Here is a 19,198-nt window from a genome sequence, read left to right as displayed (position 1 = left end):
TTCTTTGTGCTAGATATGACTCCAACCAGTGGAGCGTTATCCCCCTGATGCCCATCGACTCCAGTTTTGCTCAGGCTCCATGATACCACACTCGGTCAAATGCTGTCTTGATGTCAAGGGCAGTCAGTCTCACTTCATCTCTTGAGTCCATGTTTGGACCAGGGCTGTAATGAGGTCTGGATCAGAGTGGCTATGGCGAAACCCAAACTGAGTGTCAGTGAGCAAGATATTGCTGAGTAAATACTGCTTGAAAGCACTGTCAAAGAACCCTTCCATCACTTTCTTATGATTGAGAGTAGACTGCTGGGTCTGTAATTTGCCTGGTTGGATTTGTCCTGACTTCTGTAAATAACTACCTTCCTGTAGCTCAAGAGAGGGCAAGGAAGAATTTTTAGGTGCTGAGATGTGATTGTTTTCCCTCATCTACAATATTCCATAGCTCAGTGATATATGACTTTAGTTTCAGTGTCATTCCAACTTATTATGGATTCAAATTTCGAGGCTCATTGATTCAGTAAAACTAAAAATCCAAAACTTTGTTGGCATGATTTGAATGGGATTCCTAATTCTATATTATGCATAGCCTTGATACGTAGAGATAAAAATATTTCACTGATTTTCTGTTTGTTTTTATTTTTATTGCAGAGCAAATCATAGAGAAAGATGAAGGTCCATACTATACACATCTTGGCTCTGGACCCACTGTGGCAGCAATTCGAGAACTAATGGAAGAAAGGTATGTTGATAACAAATTTCTATCCTTTTTTGAAATGGCAACATGACGAAAAATTACAGAAGAGAAACAAGGTTCACAGAAAACTAGAAAAGGCAAATAGTATTAAAGTATAATTCAGAAATAGATGAGATCAGACAGGGAGTAAATTGGGGGCAGAGTTTGCAGTGCATGTATGAAAATGCACATAGCATGATAAATAAGGTTGGTGAGCTGCAGGCACAAGTCACCACATGGGATTATGACATAGTCAAAATAAAGGAACTGGCTCAAAGAAGAGAAGGATAAAGGAGGAGGTGGTATTATTGATCAAAGAAACTATTCTAGCCGTGGAGACGGATATGTAGTCAAGGGCGAAAGACGGGACAATTTGGTTGTAACTAAGGGATAATATAGGAGCTGCTATGCAACTGGGTATATACTATAGGCTACCAAGTAGTGGAAGCGAGATAGAGGAGCAAATTAGCAGGTAAATTACAGAAAGATGCAAGAAATACAGAGCCTTGATAATCGGGGATTTAATTACCTTATATAGACTGGGATAGTGACAGTGTAAAGGGCAAAGGGGAGGAGGGATTTTTGAAATGTATATGAGAACTTTCTTGATCAGCGTATTGCCCAACCAATGAGGAAGGAAACAGTGCTGGATTTTGTTCTGAGGACTGAAGCAAGTGCAGCAAGTTTCAGTAGGAAAGCATTTGGAGAACAGTGATCATAATGTCATCAAGTTTTGAAGTAGTTATGGAAAAGAACAAAGTATAGTCAATTGTAAAAATACTTAACTGGAGGGCTAATTCAAGTGATTTGTAAAGGGGTCTGACCCACAAGGATTAAATCAAAAATTGGCAGATAAATCAGCAATTAAACAATGGGAGGCCTTCAAAGAGGAGAAAGTTCATATACGGAGTTGACATATTACCAAGAGGGGAAAAGGAAGGGCATCCAAAGCTAGTTTCCTAGATGACTGGAGACAGAGGTTAAAATGAGATAGGAAAATGAGATTTACGATAATTTCAAGGTTCCTCACAAAGTAGAGAAGCAAGCTGAACATAGAAAGTACAAGGGAGATCTAAAATAAGGAATAAGAAACCAAAGAGAGAGAATAGCTTAATGGCTCACATAAAAGGGAACCCAAAACTCTTTGCAAACTCAAATAGTAATAAGGCAGTCAACAAAAGGGTAGGGCCGATTAGAGACCCATAGGAGAGATTTCTGTGGGCAGAATGCATGGCTGAGTCACTAAATGAGTACTTTACATTCTGTCTTCACTAGAGAAGATGATGGTGCCAAGTTAGTGATAACGGAACGGGTAGTCACGATTAGATAGATAGAAATAGATAAAGCAGAGGTATTTAAAAGGTTTGTAGTACTCATGGGATGCATCCTAGGTTTTTGAGGGAAGTAAAGGTTGAAATTGTAGAGACTCTGACCAGAATCTTTCAATACTCCTTGGATATGGGAATTGTGTCAGAGGGCTAAAGATTTCAAAAGTTGCACCCTGGTTAAAAAAGGGGGAGAGTGTTAAACCTGACAACACAAGGATAATCAGCCTAACGTCAGTGGTGGATAGACTTTTGGAGACAATAATCTGGGACAAAGTTTATTGGCATTTGGAAAAGTATGGGCTAATAAATGAAAGTCAACACAGATTTGTCAAAGGCCTCTCGTGTTTGATGAACTTGATTGAGTTCTTTGATGAAGTAATGGAGATGGTTGATGAGGTTAGTGCTATTCATAAGATGTTTGGCAAAATTAAAGGCCATGGGATTAAAGGGACAGTGGCAGTATGGATACAAAATTGGCTAAGGGACAGAAAGCAGGCAGCAGTAAAAGTTGTTTTTTTAAATGAGAGGGAAGTGCTGTTTCTGGTGTTGGTATTAGACCCACTGCTCTTTTTGATATGTATTAATGATCTTGATTTTGTTGTAAAATGTTGTGTGTAGCTCGGTAGGTATCATGAAGAGGTTCTGAGTCTTGTATGATTTAACAGTAAGTGTTTCTTAACTATAGCAACTATATACATATATACAGTATAAAGTCTAAACTGGGAGCTGTCTCTATGCTTGCCTCTACACACATCTCTGTGCAGTACAAGGCTGCCCTCTAGACTCTGGTCATGTGTCCCTTTACATCACACTGTGGGCGGTACTACACCCAGTCCCACATTGACTCTTTCTACGTTAGACCCTTATACTACACCACCCCCAAGTCATTATCCAATGTATTTACAATGCATTCCTATTTACTCAACAAATTTACATTACTTCTACTACCCCTTCTCCCCTCCTCAAGTCTCTGTGTTTACAGGTTCAGGTGGTCCGGAGACTTTAAAATTCTTCCAGATCTTGTCTTGACAACAGTTGGAGCAGTGGTAGACTCTGTTGTATTGGGTAAACCTTGATGAATAGGAAGTTGTTTTAGATGTGATCATTCTGGTGTTTAGTTGGTTGATCTTAATTCTCATTTTTTGCTCTTTGGAGATGAACCACTTCTTCTCAACTCCCAATCTGGTGTTATCAATGGTCATTGGTTTATCCTGTTCCTTACGGGGAGAACAAGCTCACAGCTTGTCTATCGTGCTTATTCTGTTTTTCTTCCTACGTGCAGTTCACCATGTTTGGATGGAAGATGTCTCTTCCTGTTGTTTGCGTGTGACTTATCAATGGGCTTACCTTGCAGCTTAGCTTTCTGTGCAACGATGTTTTCATTGGTTAGCTTCCTTGCCTCACTGATGTGTGCTCCGGTCGGTTGATGGCTGCTTCTCTGTTCCATCATCGTCTGGCTAACAGTTGTACTGGATGGAGGTTGCAGCATCTGTGTAGTGGTGTCTTGAGGTATATTACCAACATATGTCAGAACCAGAGATTGAGGCTCTTCCTGCTGCTGGTTCATCTCTTGGCTTTCTTCCACTCAAGGTTTCATGGTAACCAGTTGAGTGGTTGGCTGGTCTGACCAACAAGGAGCTTCTGGCACCTGCCAAGACAATGAACAAACCAGCTCTGCAAAGGCAATTCAGAGCTGAAGTCCCATTTGAGAGTATCTTTTCTGTTGGGCTCTTGGGAACTTGCAATTCTGTGTAATTGACGACAGACGTTTTTTTGACGTCATCTGACGTTTTCAGAAGGTTCAGGGCAACACAGGCAACTCTGCTCAGGAGAGAAAAACACTGGTTACGGATGATGTACATGACTTCAAATATTTGTTTGCCGCCATACTTTAATGGTTCCAGAATCATGCCTGTCACCGGGAGTCTGATTCCTCCAGGCCCATAGAGTAGTGTGTCTGTTACTTATAGCCAGAAGACCCTCAGCCATGGTTCCTTGTCCAAGAGGACCATAACACTGGCTTCAATGTCCAATTTAAAGTTTGTGAGACAATCATTAACCGAGATGTCCGCCTTCCAGGATGAAAATCCCTGATCTTTGACCTCACCTAAGAAGCATGGTCGTGTTTCCTCTCGGTGTGGTGCCTCAACCTTGTGAATCGTCTTGGGATCATCTGTGCGTCTGGTTGTTTTAGCCTTGCATAGCTTTCAGAACTGTTCTATGTGATTGCAATTAAAACACTGTGCCGAGACTGCCAGACATTGATCATGCCTGTGGGATCGCTTGGCTCCACAACACTGGCGTAGCTGCCCACCCTTTAGTGGTTTGTTAGGGTATTGCTTCCCTTAGCCTGGTGTGTCCCGACTCTTCTGCTGTTTTACTAGCTGGACAGTGGAGGTTGCTCTGTACCATGGTTTGCTTTCACCTTTTAAGATGGATCTGTGCTGTAAATGGATTTCAGATTGCCTGACAATCTGAGTGGCATTTTCAAGGGTCAACTCTTCCTTAGCTTGAAGCATGCCTGACAGTGCATCGTCCGTCACTCTGAAAACAATTCTGTCCCTGGTTAGCTCTAATTTCAGCTCACTGTAGTCATAGCCTTCAACCATTTTGTATAGCTCATTCATGAAGGAGTCAACAGGTTCTCCTGGATGTTGGACATATTTGTTCAGCTTTGTTCTTTCAGGGATCTTGTTGCCGCTCAAATTAAAAATATGTGTCAAATGACTTTAAAACATCATCAAACTTTGCTGAGGATTCATTGATTCCTTGTCTAATATACCATCGGCTATTGGACCTAACGAATAAAGCAGTGTGTTAACCTGTTTAGCTTCTGTCTTTTTGTCTAGACCTGAAGCAATCATGTATCCAAAGTAATCTCTTTCTCCAAAGTCCCCAATTTTGTGAGTGGTCTGGGCCTTGGATGAGTCCAAACTATTCTGGTAAGGGAGATTTTTGATCATTTTTGGTCATTTAAAATTAAAAGTGTGTAGAGCTTTAAATGCTGTAAGGAAATCCAAGATGGCACTGCAGTATGCTTCTTCTTAGCGAGGTTTCCTGCACTTGTCAGTTTTGGCAGGTTCCCGCAGTAATGGCAGTCATGATTTCTGTGTTTTAAAATTTTCAGCAGCAACTCCCTGAATCTATCTTACTAAGTTTTCCTCGGAGTATCTAAATATTTGCGGGTCGTGGAACCGTTGATTCCTGGTTTTTACTGGGTCTTTTAACTACTGATTATTTGTTATTTAATTTAATTTTTTTTTTGTTGGAAGTGAGCGTGGCCACCACATGGTTAGACACTGACTCGGAACCTGGGGCTGTTTGCGGTGCGTTTCAAAGTGGTGATTCTGACTGCTGCTGACTTAAAAGCTTTTTTAAACTTATTCTGGCCAAGAACTCAGGTTTTTTAGCTCATCCCACTCGGTCTTCTGACTCTGCATCTCTTGATATTGAGTTTTCTGCTGCAGTGCAGAGTTGTATTTCTGCCTTCTGCTTCCAGTTCTGCTTTGGAGCTTTTGTCTGGCAATCTCCTTCTCTGCGGTCGCTCTGGTGCCTTTCATCAGGTCAGAATTCTGCTCTTTTAATCTTCCAGATTTTAAATTTCTTCTCCAGTCTCTGAGAGGTTCTAGGTTGTTCCGATCGTTGTCACCATGTTGTAAGATGTGTGTAGTTCGATAGGTCTCACAAAGAGGTTCTGAGTCTGGTATAGTTTAACAGTAAGTGTTTATGAACTACTAGTTAATAAAATTACATATATACAGTTTAAGTTCTAAGCTGGGAGCTCTCTCGAAGCTTGCCTCTACATATGTCTTTGTTCATTACAAGACTGTACTCTAGACTTGCGTCCCTTTACATCACACTATTGACGGTACTGTACCCAATCCCACATTAACCCTTTCTATGCTGGACTCATACTACAGACTTGGGTATACCCAACTCAACTATATAAATGATAGAATACTCAAAAATGTATTAACAATGGGAAGGATAGCAACAGACCTCAAAAAGACATTGACAGATTGGTGAAATAGGCAGACATATGGCAGATGAAATATGACACCAAGGTGTTTGAACTGATTCCTTTATTTGGAAGAATCAGGAGAAGCAATAGGGAACAATTTTAAAGGGAGTGAAGGAACAGGAGTTCCATGTACACAAATCTTTGAAGGGTTCAGGAAAAATTGAGAAGGCTGTTCTTAAAAAAAAGCATGTGGGATCCTTGGCTTTATTAATAGAATGCAAAAGCAAGAAAATTATGATAAACCTTGACAAAACACTGGTTAGGACTCAGCTTTGGGTTGTTCAATTGGGGCACTACGCTTTAGGAAGGATGCCAAGGCAATGGTGAGGGTGTAGAATAGATTTACTAGAATGGTAACAGCGATGATGGACCTTAGTTAAGTGGTGAGACAGGAGAAGTTGGGGCTGTTCTCCTTATAACGGGAAAGTTGCAGAGGAAATTTGATAAAGATATTCAAAATCTTGAATGGTTTTGCTAGAATATATAAGGAAAAACTGTTTCCATTTGCAGAGGGATCAGTAGCCCAAGGATATAGATTTAAGGTGATTGTCAAAAGAACCCGAGGCAACATTCAAATCAGATAATTAAATAAATCTGGAATAACAAGCTAGTATCAGTGGTGGTCACCATGAAACTACCAGATTGTCGTAAAACTCATCAGGCAGGATTTTTCGAATATTGGGGTTTCCTGCCCCACCACCCAAAGAGTCAACAGAGAACATCAATACTGGCTGCCCTGCAGCCATTTAACACTCATCAGCCCATTTATTAGCTAAGGCAAGACTTCCACTCCACCTGGTTGATTGGTTGGCAGCTTTGTAGTTCCAGCAGTTCTAGGTTTGAGCGACAGCCATTTAATTTATATAGGCCCAATTACCCACCAAGGTTGCATTCCAGACAGCCTACATGGGTTGTAAACTCTGGTGCCCTGTTGCCTCAATTCCTTGATCAGGACTGTATCACTTGCGTCCATCAGGTGTTGATATTACCTTATCACTTGGCAATACTGGCTTCTACATTTACTCTGGGTCCCAAGGAGGAAAGGGGACAACAGTAGCAACAATTATTGGCATTAATATAGAGTCATTAATGTAAAAGAATGCCCCAAGGTACTACACAGATACAGAGGCTCATGATGAGCATAAATACAAGCGAAAGAAGGAGCTATCAGGAGGGGTAGAAAAATGCTTAGTAAAGGTTTGGGTTTTATGGAAGGTTTTAAAGGAGGAGATAGAAGTAGAAGAAATTAGGATACAAGCTCTGTACCATGGGAGCTAGGTGCCTGAAGTCACAGTCACCATATGGTGGCGCAAAAAGAGGGGAAATACACAAAAGGAAGGAAAGAACTTTCATGTATAAAGCACCTTGTTATATTCTTATGATAACTCATGACTCAGTGGCAACAGTCCTACAAACTGCCACATTAACACTTAGCACAAAAAGCTCACCAGCAGAATGGTTATTATGAAGACTATACTACTAGTCATGGATTACATCAGTTTTCAATTGATCGATAATTTGAGTTAGTTGTAGCTTTTACAACCATTGAAGTGATGAGGTAAGGGAACTAGGGCAATACAGAGAAGAACAAAAGAATCCTCTTCATGCACTGATCACATATAAACTGAACATGAATACATTTTCAAGGAGAAAAGCTGGAATGGGAGTAAGAGATTTTGAAAAGATCACCTAAAGTAGAGCTAATTCTGAAGTCACATATTTTGAGCATAATGAGATGTCATCAGAAACAAAAGGGAGGATTTCATCGGGCGGGTGCGGTAGGTGGGCCCAGGAGCAGCCATGCAACGATCCACCGTCTGTGGTCGGACCCTGATTGCGATTTCACGCTGGCTGGCCAATTAATGGCCAGCCAATGTGAATTGTTCACTAAAACACTAAGTGCTGCCTGGGTAAGGAGGGGGGGGGGGGGGGGGGGGGGGGGCAGGAGGGCAAGTGCAGAAGTCAGCACATGCGCACAGGTGCGCTCACAGAGAGCTCCCTGAAGGCACAGAGCTGCCTCAGGGAGCTGAAGATTTTTCACATGAAAAATAAAGTTTTTAAAAAAAGGAAAACAGGTCACCTCATGTGACTGTGACCGCATGTTAGAAATGAGATTTAAAAGTTTCTATTTTATTTTTAATTAATATCGGAAACCTCATACTGCCCGTGAATGAGGTTTCCTCAAAAATCCAAAGGCTTCTTGGACGGGCAGGGAAAATTTCAATTTAATTAACTTATTAATGGGCTTAATAGGCCTCTTAATTGTCGGCGGGCATGCTGCAACTCTCGCGCACGCCTGACAACCAAAATATTGCACAAGTGTGCAATGACGTTGGGACACCCGCTCGAAGTCATTGCGCGCTATTTCACGCTCATGCGTGTTGGGCATGCACCTGCATGCCCAAGTGAAAATTCAGCCCAAAGTTCCCATGGAATCAAGGGAATGGAGTCTGATAAGTCTGATAAATAAAAGTTGATGTTGATCATATGTCAACCAGAAATGCACCATGGAGGGAGATTCTTTTCCAAGATCATTAATACAATAAGAGATTATTGCCTATCTGACCTAAAAGTAATTCTTGTTTTAACTTACAACTTCCTTCTGATATGAATCCAGTTCCTAGACTTTAAAGATTGATTACTGAAGATACAATCTCTCCCCAGTTACTTTTGATGTCGATAAAAGATGGAGCCAATTAGACAAGAAAGGCATTTTTAAAATTCTTTTGACGGGTGTGGGCGACACTGGCTAGGCCAGCATTTATTGCCCATCCATTTGGTTTCATTCCTTATTGACTTTTTGGTTGCAGTTTGATACAACTGAATGGCCTGCTCGGCTATTTAAGAGTCAACCACAGCAGATCTGGAGTCACATGTAGGCCAGACCAGGTAAGCACAGCAAATTTCCCCCAAAGAGCATTAATGAACCAGATTGGTTTTTACAACAATCATGGTCACCATTACTAGAATCCCACCAGGTGCTATGGTAGCATTTGAACCTGTCTACCTAGAACATTAGCCTGGGCCTCTGGATTGCTAGTTCAGTGATATTACTAGTACACCACCCCCTCCCCAATTCATTAATATGGTATAGCTCTCCCAAGAACTAATGAGCAGCATGAAACCCTTACCCATACTGATCTGGGATAACAGGGAATTGTAGTGAAAATTGCTATGCTTTTTGCCTATTTATCTGGTGCAACAATGACTTTTAGCAGTGAGGGTCCACGCCCAAACTGCACAAGGATTTGGTCCACTGCTAAATTGCATCAGGAGTGCTCGAATTAGGATTTATATATTTTTTGTATGTTACTGTGAAAAGCATGAATGCTCCCCTTGCTCCCTTAGCTGAATCCACAGTATCCCAAGTGCTTTCCCCTCCCCCCATTTCCTTTGTTGTCATTCCACTCCATCCCTTGGACGTACCCATGGGTCTCTGCTGGCAAAACAAGGATCCTAGTATCCATTTTATTCAAACAGTCGAATTGCCTTTAGCAATATGACTGGCGCTGCAGCTCGCCCAATCTATGTCCAGGATTTTCCAGTCCCAACAGCAATGGGTTTAATAGCGGGTGGGGGGGGGGCCAATGCGGCGGGAGCAGAAAAATCGGTTCCCCAACCTGTCATATTGGGTCACCATTCCTGTCAGAGGCTGGCGCGAAGCCATTTTGCATCCCATTAATGTGCAGGTGAAGGCCCGACCGAAATTGTCACCCCTGTCCAATTATCCGTGCTGCCAAAGGGATATCACACCTGTCTGGAACATGTCCGAACCAATGTGCCGTGGATATGTCGGGGCTCACTTGGAAAAAGGCCTGGGCAGCTTGCGGAGATCGGAAGATGGAGGCTTCCAGCGACTGTGGACCCTGGAACAGCACGTACAACAGTGGGTGGGTGGAGCATCAACCAAATGGATCATAGCATTGCAGGAGCTTCCAGAACGTGGATCTTCTCGCTGCAGGAGATTAAAAGATGTGGATCTTCTCTAAGTTATGAAGAGAGGTTGGATAGACTTGGGTTGTTTTCGTTGCAGCAGAGAAGACTGAGGGGCGACCTGATCGAGGTGTACAAGATTATGAGGGGCATGGACAGGGTGGATAGGGAGCAGCTGTTCCCCTTAGTTGAAGGGTCAGTCACAAGGAGGCATAAGTTCAAGGTGAGGGGCAGGAGGTTTAGGGGGGATGTGAGGAAAAACTTTTTTACCCAGAGGGTGGTGATGGTCTGGAATGCACTGCTTGGGAGGGTGGTGGAGGCGGGTTGCCTCACGTTCTTTAAAAAGTACCTGGATGAGCACTTGGCACGTCACAACATTCAAGGTTATGGGCCAAGTGCTGGTAAATGGGATTAGGTAGGTAGGTCAGGTGTTTCTCACGTGTCGGTGCAGACTCAATGGGCCGAAGGGCCACTTCTGCACTGTGATTCTGTGATACTCACTGCAGGTGGACGGCTGCATGAGATACTCTTAGGCATCGATGATCTGTGCGGGGGAGGCGTTAGATGGGGAGGAAAGGAATGAAGAGGTGGGGTGGGTTGGAGAGTTAGGAGGGGTGGGGGAGGTTGCAGGTGGTAGGGGAAAGAGAGATGCTGTCGAGTTGTGGAATTGGTGAGGTGGTATGGAGTTGGAGGGTGGGAAGGGCCCTGGTGGAGTGCAGGTGCGGGGAGGGGAGTCAGGGTGTGCAAGTGTGTGAACGGGCACAGGGGTTGTGCAGGTGTGAATGGGCATGGGGGGTGTGCAGGTGTGAACAGGCATGGCGGGGGGGAAGAGGGAAAAGGCGTTCAGAGGGAGGGGTCCATGGTGTCAACTGAGGAGTCCTGCGGGGGGGCATACTGAGGGAATTGTTGACAGGAAAGGATGGTGAGGGTTAAAGGGGGCAGTGGGAGCCTTTAGGGCGGGAGTGTGAGGGTCCATGTGATGACTGGTGAAGGGACACTGATGGTTTTTAGAGGGGATATAGAAGTAAAACTGGATTCTGGGGGCAGTCAGGATGAGGGGTGGCATGTCTATTGTCAGGGAGATGGGCTCCTCAGGAAAGTAGGGGATGTGGATATTCATCTGCACAGGACAGAGAGTGATGGAGGAGCGTTAGAGGGTGACTGTGGGGAGGTCTAAGGTCACACCAGGAGGCCAATGGTTATGGGGATGAGAGTGTGGGTCACAGGGGGAGATTAGAAGGTGTTGGACTCAACCTGAAAAGTCACATGCACCATGGCCGCTTGCAACTATCTAGACTCTTGAGATAGAGATCTTCAGATGCTGCATGGGATTTGGGTCAGTGGAGTGGGCAGAGTGGTAGGTCAGCTCAACTAAACAACTAAAAGGTAACTCCAGCACGTAGTACTGACAATGCTAAGGCATTTCAACAGATGAGTATATGAAGGGCAAAGGCTTAGCATGCATGGGAGGCTTCTTGCACATGGTTCGCAAGGGCCCTGACAAAGATCCTTGTTTACCTGCAAGGGGTGTCCCATTGAAAATAGCAGGGTGCAGGGGGTGGGGCACACATGTTTAAGGACTACGAATAGCAATTAAACCACATCAGACCTCATTAAAGTGCAAATGTACTATATTTACAGAAGTTCACCCATGCAACCACGTGTCAAATCATATCTTCTCAATCTTGCGTTCTCTACCACTTCTTCGAGCTGCTTCCCCGACATCCGCAGCAGGATTGGGGGCAACCTGCTGGCCAGTTTTCCCTGTTGTCTTGGATGACCTTGGCAGGCGTTTCCTTGAACCTCAAGGCCCGGAGGGCCCTGGCTTACTTTGGCTGTCCCGCTGTGGGACAGCTGCTCCTTCTGCAGTCACAGAGGACGAAACTGAAAGGGTCACAGGCAAGGGGGATTCCGAGGGGCCAGCCACCATCAGGGAGTTCTTAGTGGAGTTGCCACAGGTGTCCAATAGCCACCCCTCCTCTCCTTGGGTGACCGAGGACCCTGCCTGACTCCTTCAGGAGAAGGGGAACCTGGAGGGAGGTCAAGGTGTCCCGCCTCCTCTCACATAGTCACAGCAAGATCTCACCTATTGCAACAGCGACAGAGTTCAGGTCTGCGCACATCTCCAACAGCAACTTGGCATTCTGCCGGACTAGGTTTTCCATGGCATTTGCCATCCTCCCCATGGAGACCTCCATGCGCGCCCAGGTCAGAACCTCTTCATCAGAGATCAGGTGGACAGACTCCTCCGCCTCACGTGTCGCTCTGTTGAGCGCCTCCACCACCTCTGCCTGATGTTCCCCCGGCTCTCGCAGCATCTCCAGCATCTCGAGCTGGGCAGATCCCAGAGCTCATCATCTGACTTGAACTTTGTAGATGCCTCTTCCCCAGTAATTCTCCGCGTGCCAATGACCTTAGCTGACCCTGCCTCCTCCTGCTGCCGACACATGTTGGTGTGGTGACCACCAGAATGTGAGACCGTGGCTATACTAGATCTAGTACCCACTGAGGTGCATGTCTCTGGGCTGATGGAGGGTGCAACTGACTTCTGTGATGGCCCTACAGGTGCGCTTTCTTCCTCCTCCCCAAGACCCTTGGTCCTCTGTGGGCTGGAGGACTTGTTGGATAGGGCTTCCTCCTCTGACCTTCCCCTTTTCCTGCTGTCACCTGTAAGCGAGAGAGGAGAGAGCTAGTGACTGCATGAGCTGGCTCCAACATGGAGGAACACATGACCCTTACATTTCTATGTAACTACATTATGAATTGATCCTTACTGGATGGAGGCTGCCTGCTGACCTCTCCATCTGCACAGGCTTGGTCCGTTTCAAGTAGCTTTCTCATGCTTCCAGTCTTACAACTAATCCATTGGATTGAGTGCCATGGGACTGATAAACTGCAGGTCGTCCACAAGGGTTCTGGGCAGCATCCTCCAGAGTGGTGAGCCCATGCAGATTGAAGGATAAGGCTCATTGATACATGTCATTAGCAGTGCTTGCTGGTGCCCTCAATGTCTATCCCCCTTCCCCCACAGCAGCCCCCCATCTGCCGCCAGACAGAACCTGAGCTCTCTGTGTGGAAGGGTCAGGGACCCACAGTGGCCTGTCCACCTGCAGACTAGATGGGCTGTAATGGGGCTATGAGGCACCACCTTATCATGTTGAGTAGCTCTTTTATGCATGGGCTGCACGGATGATGCCCCTGCCACTGAGGCCCTTGTCCCCTCTACCATTCAGTGAGGTGAGTGTGAGCAGTTGAGGGTTAACTTACCCTGGCGGCACGGATGAGGTTATTAATCCGTTTCTACTCTGCAGGGCAGCCCTCCAGTGGAGGCCGTGGGCACTGGCCAACCTGGTGACCTCCTCCCATGCAGGGTTGGTCACATGCTCGGCCTCCCCCTTCCATCCTCAGGGTACAGCTTGCCCCTCCTGGCCTCCACTGCATTGAGCAGCACATTGAGGGAAGTCTCACTGAATCTGAGGGCTGGAGTTCCCTGGGATCGGTGGCCCATCTCCACAATAGGTTCACGACAACGAAGTTGATGTCCGGGCACTTTTTAAATATGGCGCCCGGATATGATGGTGGGGAATGTGTCATCCAGCCTGCCCCGCCACACAATACGTTGGGAAACCCCCAACTGCATAATCAATTAGGCCAGCATCACATTATTTGGCACGAATTCCCACCGTGCTCCTCAGCAGGAAATACTCCCGGTTCCCGCCCCCGCCACGGGACTTAGGCCTGTAATGGAAAATCCTGGCCAATATTAATGAGGCCCAGGCTTACCATATCAGATGTATGCAGCCTTCGCAACTGAAACTGCGTGCCAACAACTTTCTACTTGGTTACCTCTTTTCAGATGCTTCTGTCAGGCATTCACGCCTGATGTAGGGTTAAACTCTTGCATGGGCCAGGCCTCTACTCAGGGGTTGGGGGTATCCTGGTTTAATTGGCAGCACTTCTGATGAAATTCTGGATAGGGGAACAGTATTAATGAAAAAGTCATCTTATGTTCTGATCAGGCTTCAGGAAAATAGATTAGTCAAGTAAAATGAATGTTTGATGAAAAGGTTGGTGGGCTTTTTTTTTATTTTCTCATTTACAATAGGGGGTTGGTTACATTGTATTAAGGAGAGGTTTGCTAGAACAGCCACACTTTCACCTACTCACAGGGAAATAAAGTTACCTAATAATTTGTATTTGGCCTTATCTCACTGAAGTGTTCATATTTTGGAAGATTGTTAAAATACAAGTGAGGACATATGCAAGGATCACAATATTGATTTCATATAGCAAGGGAGTCTTATCATCACACTCCAATTTGTTCTGTTATTATGTGTCTGATATTGGATAACAGAAGTAAATTTCTGATTCTGAAAGACGAGGGATCACTTTATGGGAAACTCATGATGCTAACCCAAGAGAATATCCAAGAAGGACCCAAAATTTAGGAGTGTTAAGATTAAATTCGGAGAAAAGTGATCATGTGGTATTGGATAACAGCTAACTTGAAGGGATTTTAAAGAATGTTTGAAAACTTTATTAATACTAGAACAGCCAGAAAGTCCAAGCAACCTTTTTGTCACTGTATCACATGCAAATGACAGAGTTTCAAATTCACATTTTTGCATTATGTTTAGAAACAGACAAAAAGCAAAAAAAACTTTGGCAAACACTTTTTCCAAGCCTTTTTAAGTAAAGAATGTAACCTATTCAAGATGGAATACTCATTAAGCAAAAACGAATACAAGAGATATCAAAATATCATTCAAATTATCCAAAATATAAATTATCCAAAACACACAACCCATTCTGCTCAGTACTCATTACTGAATACTGTTGTTTTGTGGCATCATGACAAATGTGTACATTTGCTGCCAGACCACACTTTTTGCATGCATCAGAGCTGAAGATTTGGATGCCATCCAATATACCCTAGTCCAACTTAAAGTATCTCAATTTAAATGACAGGCATTTCAAGCTGGATTGATTCAATTGGATCAATGGAAACTAAATTGAATCCAGATTTGCATTGTAAGCAGGTCCCAGGAAAAGCAGCATCACAAAAGGAAGCTTCAAAGGAGTGAAGCTTTTTCCTAAATGAGGTTGAAAACATTTCCAGTTGTGTTCTGTTACCCTTGATAGACTGCCTTCACATGCACTAAGGCCTTTCAGGAACCACATTTTTTATGACAGCACTCATTGGGATGATCTGGAATTCAGCAGTCATCCAGATTACAATTTAAAAATAACTTTTCACATGACTGACACTTTCACATCCTGTTCTGCAAAAGAAAGGATTAGCTTCTCATGTGAGCAGGTTTTAACAGGCACATAAGAGCTGTTTATGCTTCTGCATTGCATGCGGTATTTCACTGTTCTTACTTTGTGATTCAATTTATCATATGTATCTCAATTTTCAAAAATATTGATATATTTTTCAAAAACCATAAATATTCTGTTATGTGGCCCAATAATTGTTTTGCCTTCAATAAACAACAGTCCCAAACCTATTTCAAAAATAATCCAAATTTGTTTGTGCGCATGTCCAACCAATGGGAATGTTCAATCTTTCTGCCCTTCTTCACCTCCACCATTCCCCATGCAAAAAGATGAACAATGCAACGTAGTTAGGTTTCTGACAATGCATCCATTTAAAAGGAATCTAGAGTGATGTGATGTGATTTTTTTTTTGTTTACCCTAAACAAAACTTTTATCTGTAACACTGTTCATAGCTCTGATTTTATATTTTGTCTGGTTTTGATTAATGTCAAGAATTTTTTAAAAAGCCTGACAAATGGGTTGTTGGGTCTTCAGTTGTCACCACTGCATCTCAAGTTGCGTCAGGGTTTCTTGCTTGCAGTTGAGCCCCATGGGGGATATTGGAATAATTCCAGTCCTTTTAAAACTCACTTTTGCAAGAGGACAAGCAGTTATCTAAATTTGAATAGAACCAAAAAATGAAATTGTACATATAGTTTTGTTTTTAGAGCTTCATCAGATACTTTTCTCATACTCTGTGCCAAAGATCATGACAAGAAGCAAGCTCTTGCTTCCAACAAGCCAGCGTGTGACTCAATACATGCAATATCTAGCGTTGTCTGGGTTGAAGAGAAACACTGGGCAGAATTTTTAGCTCCACGGGTGAGCGTGCGCTTGACCCGCTCAAGCGTCAAATAAAGCGTGTTGACATTAGCCGAGTGTGCCGACGTTAACGTGCACTCTTGCGATATTTCACTAGGTGGGCATGCGATGGAGATGGAGGTGCGCCCGCCATTAATTAAGTGGCCAGTTAAGTCCTTTGAGACACCAATTATCTCCAACTTTACGTAGCCCGTGCAATTTTTAGGCCGTTACACGGACCAAATGGGCAGGCGGGCAGGCCACAATTATCAAAACCTCATCCACGGGCAGGATAAGAGGGGTCAGTGGTTTTGTCAAAGCGGTTAGTGAGGGTTTTAGCATATCACTTGCTGCTGGTTGCTTCTGTGTTCAGGACAGCTTCATCTCGCTTCAGAGCTGCATTTAGAGAATTTCGAGGCTTCAGTTCAGGACTCAGTGTTGTTTTCCAGGCCCCCGGAGGATTCGCACCATGTGGGCCTTTCCAGGTATCAGGCTAACTTCCCTTACCCTGGTAATGAGGATTGTGAGGCACCTCCTCCTCTGAGGAGGAGAGGGCCAGAAGGGGGAGGAGGCCAGGTGTCCCTATTCAGCTTCCAGGGGAGCGATCTGTGGGAGGAGAGTTGCAGGCACAAGGGGCGCAGGTCCAACAGGAAGTCCAAGGCGGAAGGGGCTGCAGAAGAAGGCCATGCAGCTATCTGAATGTGTCTGAGGTGCAATGCTGATGGAGGCTCCATCTCTCAAGGGAGACAGTGACCTCCATCTGTCAGAGGGTTGGCCCTGAGATCAGCTCCGACTTTGTGGGTGGACAGCCCATGCCAGTGGTGCTGAAAGTCACAGTGGCCCTCAACTTCTACGCCTCCGGCTCTTTCCAGGTGTCAGTGGGGTGGCTGTGTGGAATCTCCCAGTCAGCTGGCCATAGTTGTGTCAAACTGGTGACAGACGGTCTGTTCAGGTGTGCATTGACTTTCATTCATTACCATATGGACAAGACCAGCCAGGCAGAGTGAGCCAGCGGCATTGCAATGATTGCTGAGTTCCCCCGGGTCCAGGGTGCAATCGACTGCACACATGTGGCTATCAAGGCTCCAGCGGGTGAACCGGGTGCCTTCATCAGCAGGAAGGGATTCCACTCCATGAACGTGCAGATAGTGTGTGATCAGAAGGTGCAGATTCTGCAAGTGTGTGCAAAGTACCCTGGCAGCTCTCATGACGAGGCACTCCCAGGTGCCAAGGCTCTGCAGTGCTCTAGCCCGACTGGATGGATGGCTGATAAGACAGAGATATGCATCATGGTGCCCTCGTCTTTCAATTATCAATGGGGATTCCAGATTCGAGGCTCACATCAACATAGAGACTACACTGGAATAGCTGCAATAACCGACATTCTCACCTCAGTGCACTGCACTCTTACCTTCCTCTGGCACCCCAACCTCACCGCGGCTGCTTGACTGAGTTGCATGGCAACTCTCCAGCTCCAGGGCCTTGTGCTTGTAGTGCGTGAGGATGAGGAGGTGTGGGGGTCCCCTGCCAGTGAACATTATTACGGGATGTTTTCTCCTTAAAGGGCAGAGGAGCATTGATTAGTCCACTCTCTAACTGCAGTGCCATTGCAGCCTGGCTCAGCCGATTTGTGACCCTGGAGCTGCAAGGCACTCAGTCCAAGCAGCAATGGCTCACCCCCTTGGCCAGCTCCTGTCACATTTACATTTGCCACTCACACTCTAATACCGCTGAGGTCCATGATGGGATGGGCAGCTCTTAACTGTTTGGCAAAGTAACCCATGCCAACATGGTAGTCACCCTTCCTGATTGCAGGAGATCGTTGAAGCGCTTCTGGCACTGCACCCAATTGCACCTTGCCACATCGTGACTGCTGACCATGGATGCCACCTCCTCCCATGCCTTTTTGGTGAGGTAGGTGGCCTCCTCCTCCTGTCTCTGGGGGCAAGGGTTTCTCTCCTCGCTGCCACCCCCTCCAGGAGGGCTGCAAAGCACTCATCTGAGTAATGAGGGGCCAATTACCCCGCTGACCTGCCCCCCCTCCTGCCATGTCCACTTGCAACGGTTTCCATTGACCAGACTTCAGCATCCTTTCGTGGCAGCCTTCCAGGGGCTGCCAAGGCCACTTTTGAATCGGCCGCTGGGTCGCCATTGGACCCGGCGGACATCATGCCCCTGCCCCCGCCCGCCCCTTCTCGCTCATTCCCAAGCCGTGTATCATGCTGGGCGGGCCTTTTATTGGCCTGCCAGCTTAAAATTGCAATGCACTGCCGATCGCGGGCGCCCCCGCCAATCCCACGAGCCAAGGCAAAATCCTGCCCACTGTAATTAACTGACTGAATTGACATGAGCTCTCTCATGTTCAACTCGAAATCAGTTGGCAGAAACTATCAGAACATGCAACTAGACTATACACCACTAATATCAAACAGACAGTTGTGGCAAATCATTGGAACAGATCTTACTTGATTAGATTCTGTGCAACTTACGTTCCATAAATACATAAAAATTATAAATGATGCCACACTTCTTATGAACAGCACTACATTTAATATAAAACCAAAACATGAGGGCCTGAATTTTAGGTCGGTGGGCAGGCACGATCGGCAGGCCCAGGATTGGGGAGCTGACCGCGATCGGCTCCCGACTGCAATTTCACACTGGCTGGCCAATTAACAATAATCTGGATACCAGATAGATAACTAATCTTGTTTAATTTTTTGAAGAGGTCACTGACATGGTGGAGAGGAGAGTGTCTATCGATGTTTTTATTTGGACTTTCAGAAAGCATCTGATAAGCTCCCGCACATTAGATTATTAACAAAATGCACATGCAGTTGGAGATAACCTTGTAACATGGGTTGATGATTGATAGGTAGGAGACAGAGAGTAAAGGTAAAGTAAATATACCCTTATTGGCGAGATATAACAAGTGGTGTTCCCCAGGAATCGGTACATATTTCATTGACTTAGAGGAATGGAGTGGTGTATATTCAAATTTTCAGATGTGACCAAGTTAGGAAGCACAGTATATTGCATCTGTTGCATAGACGTGAGCAGGAAGT

At 45.1% G+C, this 19,198-nt stretch overlaps 1 protein-coding gene across 8 annotated transcripts in view; it reads left to right on the top strand.

Moving 5' to 3' along the window:
- The window catches only part of tet3 (tet methylcytosine dioxygenase 3), a 541,392-nt gene that overhangs the window by 390,197 nt on the left and 131,997 nt on the right, over positions 1-19,198 (top strand). For all 8 annotated transcript variants that reach the window (XM_078565650.1, XM_078565649.1, XM_078565652.1 and 5 more), the window contains one exon: positions 646-736. In XM_078565650.1, the coding sequence (XP_078421776.1) occupies positions 646-736 (91 nt within the window). The remainder of the gene's footprint in view (positions 1-645; positions 737-19,198) is intronic.

The sequence above is a fragment of the Cetorhinus maximus genome, chromosome 20 (assembly GCF_964194155.1).
Source record: "Cetorhinus maximus chromosome 20, sCetMax3.hap1.1, whole genome shotgun sequence".
Taxonomy (NCBI): Eukaryota; Metazoa; Chordata; class Chondrichthyes; order Lamniformes; family Cetorhinidae; genus Cetorhinus; species Cetorhinus maximus.
This window is presented reverse-complemented; position numbering and strand designations above follow the sequence as displayed.